At 47.8% G+C, this 16919-nt stretch overlaps 1 protein-coding gene across 3 annotated transcripts in view; it reads left to right on the forward strand.

Annotated features, from left to right (window-relative positions):
* The window catches only part of LOC140429045 (nipped-B-like protein), an 817118-nt gene that overhangs the window by 190463 nt on the left and 609736 nt on the right, over positions 1–16919 (forward strand). For all 3 annotated transcript variants that reach the window (XM_072515574.1, XM_072515576.1, XM_072515575.1), the window contains exon 4: positions 15367–15497. In XM_072515574.1, the coding sequence (XP_072371675.1) occupies positions 15367–15497 (131 nt within the window). The remainder of the gene's footprint in view (positions 1–15366; positions 15498–16919) is intronic.

Consider the following 16919-nt stretch of genomic DNA (forward strand, 5'->3'; position numbering starts at 1 on the left):
TGTTCTCCACATCTCAGTAATGGCCACAACATTGTAGTCCCAGGTGCCAATCCATGCTTCAAGCTCACCAACCTTATTCCTGATGCTCCTTGCATTGAAGTAGACACACTTCAAACCACCTTCCTGCCTGCAGGTCCACTCTTGTGACCTTGGTAGCTTCCTCCGTACTGCACTACCCTCAACTTCCTGAACTCCAGCAACGCTATCTCCTGGACTACAAATCAGCTTCCCATCCCCCTGCCAAATTAGTTTAAACCCCCCCCCCCCGCCCCCGAAGAGCTGTAGCAAATTTCCCTCCCAGGATATTGGTGCCCCTCTGGTTCAGGTGTAACCCGTCCTGTTTGTACAGATCCCACCGACCCCAGAATGTGCTCCAATTATCCAAGTAACTGAAACCCTCCCTCCTACATCATCCCTGTAGCCACGTGTTTAACTGCACTCTCCCTGTTCCTCACCTCGCTAACACGTGGCACTGGTAGCAAACCAGAGATGACGGTCTGTCCTGGCTCAGCTTCCACTCTAGCTCCCTGATTTCCTGTTTTACATCCCCGTCCCTTTTCCTACCTATGTCGTTGGTACCGATGTGTACCACAACTTGTGGCTGCTCCCCCTCCCCCTTAAGGATCCTGAAAACACGGTCAGAGACGACACTGACCTTGGCACCAGGGAGGCAACACACCAATCGTTAGCCTCTATAGTTGCCACAGAACCGCCTATCTGTACCTCTAACTATAGAGTCTCCAATAACTAATGCTCCCCCCCCCCCCCCCCCCCCCCCGAGCCACAGGGACAGACTCAGTGCCACAGACCTGGGCACCGTGGCTTACCTCTGGTAGGGTCGCCCATCCCCCCCCAACAGTATCCAAAATTAGGACTGTCAGAGGATACAGCAGGATTTAGATCGTTTGGAGACTTGGGTGGAGAGAAGGAAGTTGGAGTTTAATCTGGACAAATGTGAGGTAATGCATTTTAGAAGGTCTAATGCCAGTAGGGAATATACAGTCAAGAGTATTGACAGTCGGAGAGAACTAGCTGTGCAGATCCACCGGTCACTGAAAGGGGCAACACAGGTGGAGAAGGTAGTCAAGAAGGCATACGGCATGCTTGCCTTCATTGGCTGCGGCATTGAGTATAAAAATTGGAAAGTCATGTTGCAGCTGTATAGAACCTTGGTTAGGCCACACTTGGAGAATAGTGTTCAATTCTGGTCGCCAGACTACCAGAAGGATGTGGAGGCTTTAGAGAGGGTGCAGAAGAGATTTACCAGTATGTTGCCTGGCATGGAGGGCATTAGCTATGAGGAGCGGTTGAATAAACTCGGTTTGTTCTCACTGGAACGAAGGAGGTTGAGGGGCAACCTGATAGAGGTCTACAAAATTATGAGGGGCATAGACAGAGTGGATAGTCAGAGGCCTTTTCCCAGGGTAGAGGGGTCAATTACTAGGGGGCTTTGGTTTAAGGCAAGTTTTTTTACATAGAGGGTAGTGGGTGCCTGGAACTCGCTGCCGGAGGATGTGGTGGAAGCAGGGACGATAGTGACCTTTAAGGGGCATAGAACATAGAAAAATATAGCACAGAACAGGCCCTTCGCCCCACGATGTTGTGCGGAACCTTTGACCTAGATTAATCATAGATTATCATAGAATTTACAGTGCAGAAGGAGGCCCCCCGGCCCATCGAGTCTGCACCGGCTCTTGGAAAGAGCACTGTACCCAGGGTCAACACCTCCACCCTATCCCCACAACCCAGCAACCCCACCCAACACTAAGGGCAATTTTGGACACTAAGGGCACTTTATCACGGCCAATCCACCTAACCTGCACATCTTTGGACTGTGGGAGGAAACTGGAGCACTCGGAGGAAACCCACGCGCACACGGGGAGGACGTGCAGACTCCGCACAGACAGTGACCCAAGCCGGAATCGAACCTGGGATCCTGGAGCTGTGAAGCAATTGTGCTATCCACAATGCTACCGTGCTGCCCTTAAGAACAAATTAATCTACACTATATCATTCTACCGTCATCCATGTACCTATCCAATAGCTGCTTGAAGGTCCCTAATGTTTCAGATTCAGCTACTTCCACAGGCAGTGCATTCCATGCCCCCACTACTCTCTGGGTAAAGAACCTACCTCTGACATCCCCCTCTATATCTTCCACCATTCACCCTAAATTTATGTCCCCTTGTAATGGTTTGTTCCACCCGGGGAAACATCCTGGTAAATCTCCTTTGCACCTTTTCCAAAGCTTCCACATCCTTCCTAAAATGAGGCGACCAGAACTATACACAGTACTCCAAATGTGGCCTTACCAAAGTTTTGTACAGCTGCATCATCACCTCACGGCTCTTAGAACATAGAACATAGAACATAGAACAATACAGCGCAGTACAGGCCCTTCGGCCCACGATGTTGCACCAAAACAAAAGCCATCTAACCTACACTATGCCATTATCATCCATATGTTTATCCAATAAACTTTTAAATGCCCTCAATGTTGGCGAGTTCACTACTGTAGCAGGTAGGGCATTCCACGGCCTCACTACTCTTTGCGTAAAGAACCTACCTCTGACCTCTGTCCTATATCTATTACCCCTCAGTTTAAAGTTATGTCCCCTCGTGCCAGCCATATCCATCCGCGGGAGAAGGCTCTCACTGTCCACCCTATCCAACCCCCTGATCATTTTGTATGCCTCTATTAAGTCTCCTCTTAACCTTCTTCTCTCCAACGAAAACAACCTCAAGTCCGTCAGCCTTTCCTCATAAGATTTTCCCTCCATACCAGGCAACATCCTGGTAAATCTCCTCTGCACCCGCTCCAAAGCCTCCACGTCCTTCCTATAATGCGGTGACCAGAACTATACGCAATACTCCAAATGCGGCCGGACCAGAGTTCTGTACAGCTGCAACATGACCTCCCGACTCCGGAACTCAATCCCTCTACCAATAAAGGCCAACACTCCATAGGCCTTCTTCACAACCCTATCAACCTGGGTGGCAACTTTCAGGGATCTATGTACATGGACACCTAGATCCCTCTGCTCAGCCACACTTTCAAGAACATTACCATTAGCCAAATATTCCGCATTCCTGTTATTCCTTCCAAAGTGAATCACCTCACACTTCTCTACATTAAACTCCATTTGCCACCTCTCAGCCCAGCTCTGCAGCTTATCTATATCCCTCTGTAACCTGCTACATCCTTCCACACTATCGACAACACCACCGACTTTAGTATCATCTGCAAATTTACTCACCCACCCTTCTGTGCCTTCCTCTAGGTCATTGATAAAAATGACAAACAGCAACGGCCCCAGAACAGATCCTTGTGGTACTCCACTTGTGACTGTACTCCATTCTGAACATTTCCCATCAACCACCACCCTCTGTCTTCTTTCAGCTAGCCAATTTCTGATCCACATCTCTAAATCACCCTCAATCCCCAGCCTCCGTATTTTTTGCAATAGCCTACCGTGGGGAACCTTATCAAACGCTTTGCTGAAATCCATATACACCACATCAACTGCTCTACCCTCGTCTACCTGTTCAGTCACCTTCTCAAAGAACTCAATAAGGTTTGTGAGGCATGACCTACCCTTCACAAAGCCATGCTGACTATCCCTGATCATATCATTCCTATCTAGATGATTATACATCTTGTCCCTTATAATCCCCTCCAAGACTTTACCCACTACAGACGTGAGGCTCACCGGTCTATAGTTGCCGGGGTTGTCTCTGCTCCCCTTTTTGAACAAAGGGACGACATTTGCTGTCCTCCAGTCCTCTGGCACTATTCCTGTAGCCAATGATGACATAAAAATCAAAGCCAAAGGTCCAGCAATCTCTTCCCTGGCCTCCCATAGAATCCTAGGATAAATCCCATCAGGTCCCGGGGACTTATCTATTTTCAGCCTGTCCAGAATTGCCAACACCTCTTCCCTACGTACCTCAATGCCATCTATTCTATTAGCCTGGGGCTCAGCATTCTCCTCCACAACATTATCTTTTTCCTGAGTGAATACTGACGAAAAATATTCATTTAGTATCTCGCCTATCTCTTCAGACTCCACACACAATTTCCCATCCCTGTCCCTGACTGGTCCTACTCTTTCCCTAGTCATTCGCTTATTCCTGACATACCTATAGAAAGCTTTTGGGTTTTCCTTGATCCTTCCTGCCAAATACTTCTCATGTCCCCTCCTTGCTCGTCTTAGCTCTCTCTTTAGATCCTTCCTCGCTACCTTGTAACTATCCATCGCCCCAACTGAAACTTCACACTTCATCTTCACATAGGCCTCCTTCTTCCTCTTAACAAGAGATTCCACTTCCCTGGTAAACCACGGTTCCCTCGCTCGACGCCTTCCTCCCTGTCTGACCGGTACATACTTATCAAGAACACGCAGTAGCTGATCCTTGAACAAGCCCCACTTATCCAGTGTGCCCAACACTTGCAGCCTACTTCTCCACCTTATCCCCCCCAAGTCACGTCTAATGGCATCATAATTGCCCTTCCCCCAGCTATAACTCTTGCCCTGCGGTGTATACTTATCCCTTTCCATCATTAACGTAAACGTCACCGAATTGTGGTCACTGTCCCCAAAGTGCTCTCCTACCTCCAAATCCAACACCTGGCCTGGTTCATTACCCAAAACCAAATCCAACGTGGCCTCGCCTCTTGTTGTCCTGTCAACATATTGTTTCAGGAAACCCTCCTGCACACACTGTACAAAAAACGACCCATCTATTGTACTCGAACTATATCTTTTCCAGTCAATATTTGGAAAGTTAAAGTCTCCCATAATAACTACCCTGTTACGTTCGCTCATATCCAGAATCATCTTCGCCATCCTTTCCTCTACATCCCTAGAACTATTAGGAGGCCTATAAAAAAACTCCCAACAGGGTGACCTCTCCTTTCCTGTTTCTAACTTCAGCCAATACTACCTCGGAAGAAGAGTCCCCATCTAGCATCCTCTCCGCCACCGTAATACTGCTCTTGACTAGCAGCGCCACACCTCCCCCTCTTTTGCCTCCTTCTCTGAGCTTACTAAAACACCTAAACCCCGGAACCTGCAACATCCATTCCTGTCCCTGCTCTATCCATGTCTCCGAAATGGCCACAACATCGAAGTCCCAGGTACCAACCCACGCTGCCAGTTCCCCTACCTTGTTTCGTATACTCCTGGCATTGAAGTAGACACACTTCAAACCACCTACCTGAACGCTGGCCCCCTCCTGCGACGTCAAATCTGTGCTCCTGACCTCTATACTCTCATTCTCCCTTACCCTAAAACTACAATCCAGGTTCCCATGCCCCTGCTGCATTAGTTTAAACCCCCCCAAAGAGAACTAACAAATCTCCCCCCCAGGATATTTGTGCCCCTCAGGTTCAGATGTAGACCATCCTGTCTGTAGAGGTCCCACCTTCCCCAGAAAGAGCCCCAGTTATCCAAAAATCTGAAACCCTCCCGCCTGCACCATCCCTGTAGCCACGTGTTTAAATGCTCTCTCTCCCTATTCCTCATCTCACTATCACGTGGCACGGGCAACAACCCAGAGATAACAACTCTGTTTGTTCTAGTTCTGAGCTTCCATCCTAGCTCCCTGAAAGCCTGCCTGACATCCTTGTCCCCTTTCCTACCTATGTCGTTGGTGCCAATGTGGACCACGACTTGGGGCTGCTCCCCCTCCCCCCTAAGGACCCGGAAAACACGATCCGAGACATCACGTACCCTTGCACCTGGGAGGCAACATACCAAACGTGAGTCTCTCACGCTCCCACAAAATCTCCTATCTGTGCCCCTGACTATAGAGTCCCCAATTACTAATGCTCTGCTCCTCTCCCCCCTTCCCTTCTGAGCAACAGGGACAGACTCCGTGCCAGAGGCCCGTACCCCATGGCTTACCCCTGGTAAGTCGTCCCCCCCACAAGTATCCAAAGCGGTATACTTGTTTCTCAGGGGAACGACCGCAGGGGATCCCTGCACTGACTGTTTTTTCCCAGTCCCTCTTACAGTTACCCACCTATCTCCAATCTTTGGTGTAACTAATTCCCTGAAGCTGCTATCTATGACCCCTTCTGCCTCCCGAATGATCCGAAGTTCTTCCAACTCCAGCTCCAGTTCCCTAACTCGGTCTTGGAGGAGCTGGAGATGGCAGCACTTCCTGCAGGTAAAATCAGCAGGGACACTAACTGCATCCCTCACCTCAAACATCCTGCAGGAGGAACATTGCACTCCCTTCCCTGCCATTCCTCTAACTTTCTACCAAGATCTGGCTAACAACTAAATTAAATTTTTATAAAAAATAATAATAATATAATAAAAATATGGTACTTACCTCAGACCAATGGGTTTTATTATTAGGTTAGAGGAGGAGGGCGGGTGGGAGACACTACACGTGTAGTGTCTCGGGTTTCCTCTCCACCTGAATTTATTGGTGAGGGTCTTCCCAGACGTCCGCGGGTCGACTTCCTGATCCCGCCTAAAAAACTAATTTAAAGAAAAGAGAAAAAGTCTCAGCTCCTGCTGAAACTGACTAACCAGCTGCTCTCACGCCGCCGAAATCGACTGGTCTGCCCCTGCAAAGAGAAGTGCTTTTAAAGGTTGACTTACCTCCCAGCACCCTCCTTCCGCAATGCTCCCGCTGAAACTGACTAACCAGCTGCTCTCACGCCGCCGAAATCGACTGGCCTGCCCCTGCAAAGAGAAGTGCTTTTAAAGGTTGACTTACCTCCGAGCACCCTCCTTCCGCAATGCTCCCGCTGAAACTGACTAACCAGCTGCTCTCACGCCGCCGAAATCGACTGGCCTGCCCCTGCAAAGAGAAGTGCTTTTAAAGGTTGACTTACCTCCCAGCACCCTCCTTCCGCAATGCTCCCGCTGAAACTGACTAACCAGCTGCTCTCACGCCGCCGAAATCGACTGGCCTGCCCCTGCAAAGAGAAGTGCTTTTAAAGGTTGACTTACCTCCCAGCACCCTCCTTCCGCAATGCTCCCGCTGAAACTGACTAACCAGCTGCTCTCACGCCGCCGAAATCGACTGGCCTGCCCCTGCAAAGAGAAGTGCTTTTAAAGGTTGACTTACCTCCCAGCACCCTCCTTCCTCAATGCTCCCGCTGAAACTGACTAACCAGCTGCTCTCACGCCGCCGAAATCGACTGGCCTGCCCCTGCAAAGAGAAGTGCTTTTAAAGGTTGACTTACCTCCCAGCACCCTCCTTCCGCAATGCTCCCGCTGAAACTGACTAACCAGCTGCTCTCACGCCGCCGAAATCGACTGGCCTGCCCCTGCAAAGAGAAGTGCTTTTAAAGGTTGACTTACCTCCCAGCACCCTCCTTCCGCAATGCTCCCGCTGAAACTGACTAACCAGCTGCTCTCACGCCGCCGAAATCGACTGGCCTGCCCCTGCAAAGAGAAGTGCTTTTAAAGGTTGACTTACCTCCGAGCACCCTCCTTCCGCAATGCTCCCGCTGAAACTGACTAACCAGCTGCTCTCACGCCGCCGAAATCGACTGGCCTGCCCCTGCAAAGAGAAGTGCTTTTAAAGGTTGACTTACCTCCCAGCACCCTCCTTCCGCAATGCTCCCGCTGAAACTGACTAACCAGCTGTTCTCACGCCGCCGAAATCGACTGGCCTGCCCCTGCAAAGAGAAGTGCTTTTAAAGGTTGACTTACCTCCCAGCACCCTCCTTCCGCAATGCTCCCGCTGAAACTGACTAACCAGCTGCTCTCACGCCGCCGAAATCGACTGGCCTGCCCCTGCAAAGAGAAGTGCTTTTAAAGGTTGACTTACCTCCCAGCACCCTCCTTCCGCAATGCTCCCGCTGAAACTGACTAACCAGCTGCTCTCACGCCGCCGAAATCGACTCTTAAATTCAATCCCTCTGTTAATGAACGCTAGCACACCATAGGCCTTCTTCACAGCTCTATCCACTTGAGTGGCAACTTTCAAAGATGTATGAACATAGACCCCAAGATCTCTCTGCTCCTCCACATTGCCAAGAACTCTACCGTTAACCCTGTATTCCGCATTCATATTTGTCCTTCCAAAATGGACAACCTCACACTTTTCAGGGTTAAACTCCATCTGCCACTTCTCAGCCCAGCTCTGCATCCTATCTATGTCTCTTTGCAGCTGACAACAGCCCTCCTCACTATCCACAACTCCACCAATCTTCGTATTGTCTGCAAATTTACTGACCCACCCTTCAACTCCCTCATCCAAGTTATTAATGAAAATCACAAACAGCAGAGGACGCAGAACTGATCCCTGCGGTACGCCACTGGTAACTGGGCTCCAGGCTGAATATTTGCCATCCACCACCCCTCTCTGACTTCTATCGGTTAGCCAGTTCGTTATCCAACTGGCCAAATTTCCCACTATCCCATGCCTCCTTACTTTCTGCAGAAGCCTACCATGGGAACTTTATCAAATGCCTTACTAAAATCCATGTACACTACATCCACTGCTTTACCTTCATCCACATGCTTGGTCACCTCCTCAAGAATTCAATAAGACTTGTAAGGCAAGACCTACCCCTCACAAATCCGTGCTGACTATCCCTAATCGAGCAGTGTCTTTCCAGATGCTCAGAAATCTTATCCTTCAGTACCCTTTCCATTACTTTGCCTACCACCGAAGTAAGACTGACTGGTCTGTAATTCCCAGGGTTATCCCTAGTCCCTTTTTTGAACAGGGGCACAACGTTCGCCACACTCCAATCCCCTGGTACCACCCCTGTTGACACTGAGGACGAAAAGATCATTGCCAACGGCTCTGCAATTTCATCTCTTGCTTCCCATAGAATCCTTGGATATATCCCGTCAGGCCCGGGGGACTTGTCTATCCTCAAGCTTTTCAAAATGCCCAACACATCTTCCTTCCTAACAAGTATTTCCTCGAGCTTACCAGTCTGTTTCACACTGTCCTCTCCAACAATATGGCCCCTCTCATTTGTTAATACAGAAGAAAAGTACTCGTTCAAGACCTCTCCTATCTCTTCAGACTCTATACACAATCTCCTGCTACTGTCCTTGACCGGACCTACCCTCGCTCTAGTCATTCTCATATTTCTCACATGTGTAAAAGGCCTTGGGGTTTTCCTTGATCCTACCCGCCAAAGATTTTTCATGCCCTCTCTTTGCTCTCCTAATCCCTTTCTTCAGTTCCCTCCTGGCTATCTTGCATCCCTCCAGCGCCCTGTCTGAACCTTGTTTCCTCAGCCTTACATAAGTCCCCTCCTTCCTTTTAACAAGACATTCAACCTCTCTTGTCAACCATGGTTCCCTCACTCGACCATCTCTTCCCTGCCTGACAGGGACATACATATCAAGGACACGTAGTACCTGTTACTTGAACAAGTTCCACATTTCACTTGTGTCCTTCCCTGACAGCCTATGTTCCCAACTTATGCACTTCAATTCTTGTCTGACAACATCGTATTTACCCTTCCCCCAATTGTAAACCTTGCCCTGTTGCACGCACCTATCCCTCTCCATTACTAAAGTGAAAGTCACAGAATTGTGGTCACTATCTCCAAAATACTCCCCCACTAACAAATCTATCACTTGCCCTGGTTCGTTACCAAGTACCAAATCCAATATTGCCTCCCCTCTGGTCGGACAATCTACATACTGTGTTAGAAAAGCTTCCTGGACACACTGCACAAACACCACCCCATCCAAACTATTTGATCTAAAGAGTTTCCACTCAATTCATCTTGACAAATACATGAATTAGATGGGAAGAGAGGGATATGGACCCCGGAAGTGTAGAGGATTTTAGTTTAGACGGGCAGCATGGTCGGCACAGGCTTGGAGGGCGAAGGGCCTGTTCCTGTGCTGTACTTTTCTTATGATCTTTGACTGGTTCACTGTGACACGGAGGATGCCGTTCACACTGCTTCACTGTGACGCTGACTGCGAGGACACTGTTCCCAGACTGCTTCACTGTGACGCTGACTGCGAGGACACTGTTCCCAGACTGCTTCACTGTGACGCTGACTGCGAGGACGCTGTTCCCAGACTACTTCACTGTGATGCTGACTGCGGGGACACCATTCCCAGACTGTTTCGTTTTTGCACTGAGTGCTGAATTTGGGTGCATTTGAGTGCTATAGTGAGGGTTTGGTGACTTGAGGGATATTAAGGGTTCATTTTTATCTAAAGTCTAGTCTTTCTTTTATTTAGTTAATTAACTTAAGTTGCTGTTTGGTTTAGAAGAAGGTGACATTTCAATCAGCTTTAAACAAAGGTTCTACTTGTAGGTACATGCGGCTGGAGCTTGTTAATTAGTTAATTGGATTAGGTCAGTTTCTAGAGGCAAGAGTCACAGTATAAAGGTGAGCCAGCTACAGTGCAGACTTTGTTTGCACTGAGTACTGAATTTTGGCGCATTTGAGTGCTATAGTGAGAGTTTAGTGACTGAGGGAGTGCTGAATTTGAGTGCTATAGTTAGAGTTTGGTGACTGAGGGAGTTATGTGAAGAGGGAGTAAGGTGCTCCTTTCATTTCATTTCCTACATTTCCTCAAAGAGCGTGAATGGAGCCGGGAGTTTATAGAGTGCAGCTGACTGGGAGCAGAGTCGGAGGGCGAAGTTCCATTTGGTCCACAGGGCAGCTATATTCTGTAAGGTAAGAGGGGATGTAGGCTAGGGCAGTTGCATGCTCCTCCTGTAGGATGTGGGTGGTGAGGGATACCACCGGTGTCCCCGCTGACCTTACCTGCGGGAAGTGCACCCAACTCCAGCTCCTCAGAGACTGTGTTAGGGAACTGGAGCTGGATGAACTTCGGATCATCCGGGAGGCAGAGGGGGTAATAGGGAAGAGTTACAGGGAGGTAACCACACCCAGGTACAGGACAAGAGTAGCTGGGTTACAGTCAGAGGAAAGAAAACGAACAGGCAGACAGCGCAGGATCCCTCGTGGCCGTTCCCCTTCAAAACAAGTATACCGTTTTGGATGCTGTTGGGGGGGATGACCTACCGGGGGAAGGCCCTAGCTGCCAGGTCTCTGGCACTGAGTCTGGCTCTGGCGCTCAGAAGGGAAGGGGGGAAGAGTAGAAAAGCAATAGTGATAGGAGACTTCATGGTTCGTGGAATGGATAGGCGATTCTGTGGTCGTGAGCAAGACTCGCGGAAGGTATGTTGCCTCCCGGGTACCGGGGCCAGGGATGTCTCGGATCGAGTCTCCAAGATTCTTAAGGGGGAGGGGAGGCACCAACGACATAGCTAAGAAAAGGGGTGATGATCTAAAAAGTGATTTCAGTGAGTTAGGTTGGAAGCTGAAGAGCAGGACAAGCAGAGTAGTGATCTGAGGATTGCTACTGGTGCCACGTGCAAGTGAGGCAAGGAACAGCGAGCGAGTGCAGCTGAACATGTGGCTGTAGGGCTGGTGCAGGAGGGAGGGCTTCAGATGTGTGGATCATTGGGATATCTTCTGGGGAAGGTGGGACCTGGAGATGAAGGACGGATTGCACCTAAACTGGAGGGGCACCAATATCCTGGGTGGGAGGTTTGCTAGAGCTCTTCGGGAGGGTTTAAACTAGTTTGGCAGGGGGATGGGAACCAAAGTTATGGATCAGAGGATAGGGTAGCTGTTGAACAGGCAGAAATAGTACGCAGCAAGTCTGAGGAAGGATAGACAGTTGGAAGGGCAAAGTTGCACTCCGCGGAATGGGTTAAAGTGTGTCTGTTTCAATGCAAGGAGTGTCGGGAATAAGGGAGATGAACTTGGAGCGTGGATTAGTACTTGGAACTACGATGTTGTGGCCATTACAGAGACATGGATTTCACATGGGCAGGAATGGTTGTTAGATGTTCCGGGGTTTAGATGTTGTAAGAAGAATAGGGAGGGAGGTAAAAGTGGAGGGGGAGTGGCACTGTTAATTAGGGAGTGCACCACAGCTGCAGAAAAGGAGGTAGTTGAGGAGGGTTTGTCTACTGAGTCAGTATGGGTGGAAGTCAGAAACAAGAAAGGAGTTTTCTACAGACCCCCCAATAGCAGCAGAGATAGAGGAACAGATTGGGCTCCAGAACTTGGAAAAATGCAGAAGTAACAGAGTTGTTGTCATGGGTGACTTCAACTTCCCTAATATTGACTGGAACATCCTTAGTGCAAATGGTTTGGATGGAGCAGATTTTGTCAGGTGTGTACAGGAAAGATTCCTGACTCGATATGTAGATAGGCCGACGAGGGGGGAGGCCGTATTGGACTTGGTGCTCGGCAACGGACCAGGCCAGGTGTCAGATGTCTCGGTGGGAGAGCATTTCGGTGACAGTGACCATAACTCCTTGACCTTTAGCATAGTCATGGAGAGGGATAGGAACACACAGTATGGGAAAGTATTTAATTGGGGGAGGGGAAATTATACTGCTATTCGACAGGAGCTGAGGAGCATAAAGTGGGAACAATTGTTCTTGGGGAAATGCACAACAGTAATAGAACATAGAACAATACAGCGCAGTACAGGCCCTTCGGCCCACGATGTTGCACCGAAACAAAAGCCATCCAACCTACACTATGCCATTATCATCCATATGTTTATCCAATAAACTTTTAAATGCCCTCAATGTTGGCGAGTTCACCACTGTAGCAGGTAGGGCATTCCACGGCCTCACTACTCTTTGCGTAAAGAACCTACCTCAGACCTCTGTCCTATATCTATTACCCCTCAGTTTAAAGTTATGTCCCCTCGTGCCAGCCATTTCCATCCGCGGGAGAAGGCTCTCACTGTCCACCCTATCCAACCCCCTGATCATTTTGTATGCCTCTATTAAGTCTCCTCTTAACCTTCTTCTCTCCAACGAAAACAACCTCAAGTCCATCAGCCTTTCCTCATAAGATTTTCCCTCCAGACCAGGCAACATCCTGGTAAATCTCCTCTGCACCCGCTATAAAGGCTCCACGTCCTTCCTATAATGCGGTGACCAGAACTGTACGCAATACTCCAAATGCGGCCGTACCAGCGTTCTGTACAGCTGCAACATGACCTCCTGACTCCGGAACTCAATCCCTCTACCAATAAAGGCCAACACTCCATAGGCCTTCTTCACAACCCTATCAACCTGGGTGGCAACTTTCAGGGATCTATGTACATGGACACCTAGATCCCTCTGCTCATCCACACTTTCAAGAACTTTACCATTAGCCAAATATTCCGCATTCCTGTTATTCCTTCCAAAGTGAATCACCTCACACTTCTCTACATTAAACTCCATTTGCCACCTCTCGGCCCAGCTCTGCAGCTTATCTATATCCCTCTGTAATCTGCTACATCCTTCCACACTATCGACAACACCACCAACTTTAGTATCGTCTGCAAATTTACTCACCCACCCTTCTGCGCCTTCCTCTAGGTCATTGATAAAAATGACAAACAGCAACGGCCCCAGAACAGATCCTTGTGGTACTCCACTTGTGACTGTACTCCATTCTGAACATTTCCCATCAGCCACCACCCTCTGTCTTCTTTCAGCTAGCCAATTTCTGATCCACGTCTCTAAATCACCCTCAATCCCCAGCCTCCGTATTTTTTGCAATAGCCTACCGTGGGGAACCTTATCAAACGCTTTGCTGAAATCCATATACACCACATCAACTGCTCTGCCCTCGTCTACCTGTTCAGTCACCTTCTCAAAGAACTCAATAAGGTTTGTGAGGCATGACCTACCCTTCACAAAGCCATGCTGACTATCCCTGATCATATTATTCCTATCTAGATGATTATAAATCTTGTCTCTTATAATCCCCTCCAAGACTTTACCCACTACAAACGTGAGGCTCACCGGCCTATAGTTGCCGGGGTTGTCTCTGCTCCCCTTTTTGAACAAAGGGACCACATTTGCTGTCCTCCAGTCCTCTGGCACTATTCCTGTAGCCAATGATGACATAAAAATCAAAGCCAAAGGTCCAGCAATCTCTTCCCTGGCCTCCCATAGAATCCTAGGATAAATCCCATCAGGTCCCGGGGACTTATCTATTTTCAGCCTGTCCAGAATTGCCAACACCTCTTCCCTACGTACCTCAATGCCATCTATTCTATTAGCCTGGGGCTCAGCATTCTCCTCCACAACATTATCTTTTTCCTGAGTGAATACTGACGAAAAATATTCATTTAGTATCTCGCCTATCTCTTCAGACTCCACACACAATTTCCCATCCCTGTCCTTGACTGGTCCTACTCTTTCCCTAGTCATTCGCTTATTCCTGACATACCTATAGAAAGCTTTTGGGTTTTCCTTGATCCTTCCTGCCAAATACTTCTCATGTCCCCTCCTTGCTCGTCTTAGCTCTCTCTTTAGATCCTTCCTCGCTACCTTGTAACTATCCATCGCCCCAACCGAAACTTCACACTTCATCTTCACATAGGCCTCCTTCTTCCTCTTAACAAGAGATTCCACTTCCTTGGTAAACCACGGTTCCCTCGCTCGACGCCTTCCTCCCTGTCTGACCGGTACATACTTATCAAGAACACGCAGTAGCTGATCCTTGAACAAGCCCCACTTATCCAGTGTGCCCAACACTTGCAGCCTACTTCTCCACCTTATCCCCCCCAAGTCACGTCTAATGGCATCATAAATGTGGGGATTGTTTAAGGAGCACTTGCTGCGAGTGCTGGATAGTTTTGTCCCACTGAGACGAGGAAGGAATGGTAAGGTGAAGGAGCCTTGGATGACAAGAGAAGTGGAGCTTCGAGTCAAGAGGAAGAAGGAAGCTTGCGTAAGGTTCAGTAAGCAAGGATCTGGCATGGCTCTGGAGGGTTACAAGGTAGCCAGGAAGGACTGAGGAGAGCTAGAAGGGGGCATGAAAAAGCCCTGGCAGGAAGGATTCGGGAAAACCCAAAGGTGTTCTGCACTTGCGTGAGAAATAAGAGGATGACCAGAGTGAGAGTAGGGCCGATCAGGGATAGTGGAGGGAACTTGTGCCTAGAGTCTGAGGAGATGGGAGAGGCCCTAAATGAATACTTTGCTTCAGTATTCACTCGAGAGAACAGTGTGAACCAGGTTAATGGACTCGAACTTGAGGCATGACCTGTCCCTCACAAAGCCATGCTGACTATCTTTAATCAAACTATGTTTTTCTAAATAATCATAAATCCAATCTCTCAGAACCCTTTCCAATATTTCGCTTACCACAGACGTAAGACTGATGGGTCTGTAATTCCCAGGGATTTCCCAATCCCTTTCTTGAATAGGGGAACAACATTCGCCTCCCTCCAATCATCCGGTACTACTCCAGTGGAGAGTGAGGACGCAAAGATCATCGTCAATGATGGCATTGTAGTCAATATGATATTTAAAAGATTGTTTAATCACAGTAAAAACAATGTTGAAGTAAAACTGAAGGTAATTGTATTCCTTTTGCAGAGAACTGAAGGATAATCTTGGCAGTGATGACCCAGAGGGTGATATTCCAGTCCTCCTGCAAGCTGTCCTGGCTAGAAACCCCAATGTCTTCAGGGAGAAAAGCATGCAGAATCGATATGGGGTACAGAGTGGTGAGTAATACACCAAGCCTGGATCAGCTGATTTACAAAAACTGACAATTTGTTTCTGTTTTGAGATTTTTACTTTGGATTTGGGATTGATTGCATTCTGCAATTCCATCTCTTACATTTAAGGCCGAATAATTTTAAATCTTTATGACATTCTTGGGTTCTTGCTCATGTTTTGCGAATCACATTGCACAACATTGTACGCTGTACCATGGACCTGTGAATCGGTGGCTTTGCTCGTGTCAGACAGTTTGAAATGATTATTTTCTTCATAGAAAGATTGGGGAAGGGGAAGTTTGAATTCATTTTTCGTCTTCATTGACTGACAGCGGCTGGTTCACGAACTGAGACGTTGTTGACCATAGGTGTGGTAACTTGACCTGCAAAAGGTAGCCGAAATGTGTTAATCTTAAATTTAATCTGTCATATATAAAATAACAAAGTTTAAAATACAGGATGGCTCAAAAATGGAAACAGCTAGTTGAACATCAAATAACAGAATAGAATTCGAGGTACTGACAGTGAAATTCGAATATACACCGGGAACAACAACTAATGATGTCCCAGAACACTGATGACAGCAATTGATTTAAATAAGATGCATAATAATAACTAACAATCGGGAACATATGACATGCTGCAGCAATGAGGAAGACTGGCTGTCATTCTCCATCCCGATGGAAGGAAATACCTAGATTTGGCAGGCTATGCTCCTGGAGTTGAGAAATTACTATCAACATAAATCCATGTAGTGAAACTGTGTAAACATTTACTAAATTATACTAAACTTGCTAAAATTATGCTTGAGCCCTGATCAGATCAACTCTTTTTTAAAAGAAAAAAGTGATTCTGTAAAGGCTGAGACTGTACGCAAGAGCTTTCAGTTTTATAATTTGAAAGAATCACCACAGAAATATCTCCACAATTTAATTTTACATTTACAACTGAGGCCCTGTCTTCCCTCAGTTTGACCTAAAAGATTTCATTGCAAGAACAGGAAAATTCTCACTGTGTGCTTACCAATACACTAACCTTCCAGCCTGGAATGCTTGGGGCTCAGGCATTTCTGGATAGTAGAAAACCGTTGGAATGCCAAACCACCAGTGTGTAAACTGGATATAAATGTGTACCTGAGACATAAAATGGAGCCAAATGACGTTCTTTGCACAGGTTGTCCATACACATTTTTGCATGCTGGCAAGAGGACAAGGATGAAGGAAGCAGTTAGACAACATCAAAAACTGGTTTAACCAGAGATCCCAACAGCGGGATGACCTGGTTGTTGCTGTAATCAGAAACTTTGGAAGATCATGGTCACCTTCACCGCTGACTAGGGCAAGGACCATGAGACAAACGTGTTTAAACTAGTGCTAAGACATGATAGTGCAGGTTTTCTGATTCATTCATTTGAAAATATGGGCTGAA

The sequence above is a fragment of the Scyliorhinus torazame genome, chromosome 9 (genome assembly GCF_047496885.1).
Source record: "Scyliorhinus torazame isolate Kashiwa2021f chromosome 9, sScyTor2.1, whole genome shotgun sequence".
Classification (NCBI taxonomy): Eukaryota; Metazoa; Chordata; class Chondrichthyes; order Carcharhiniformes; family Scyliorhinidae; genus Scyliorhinus; species Scyliorhinus torazame.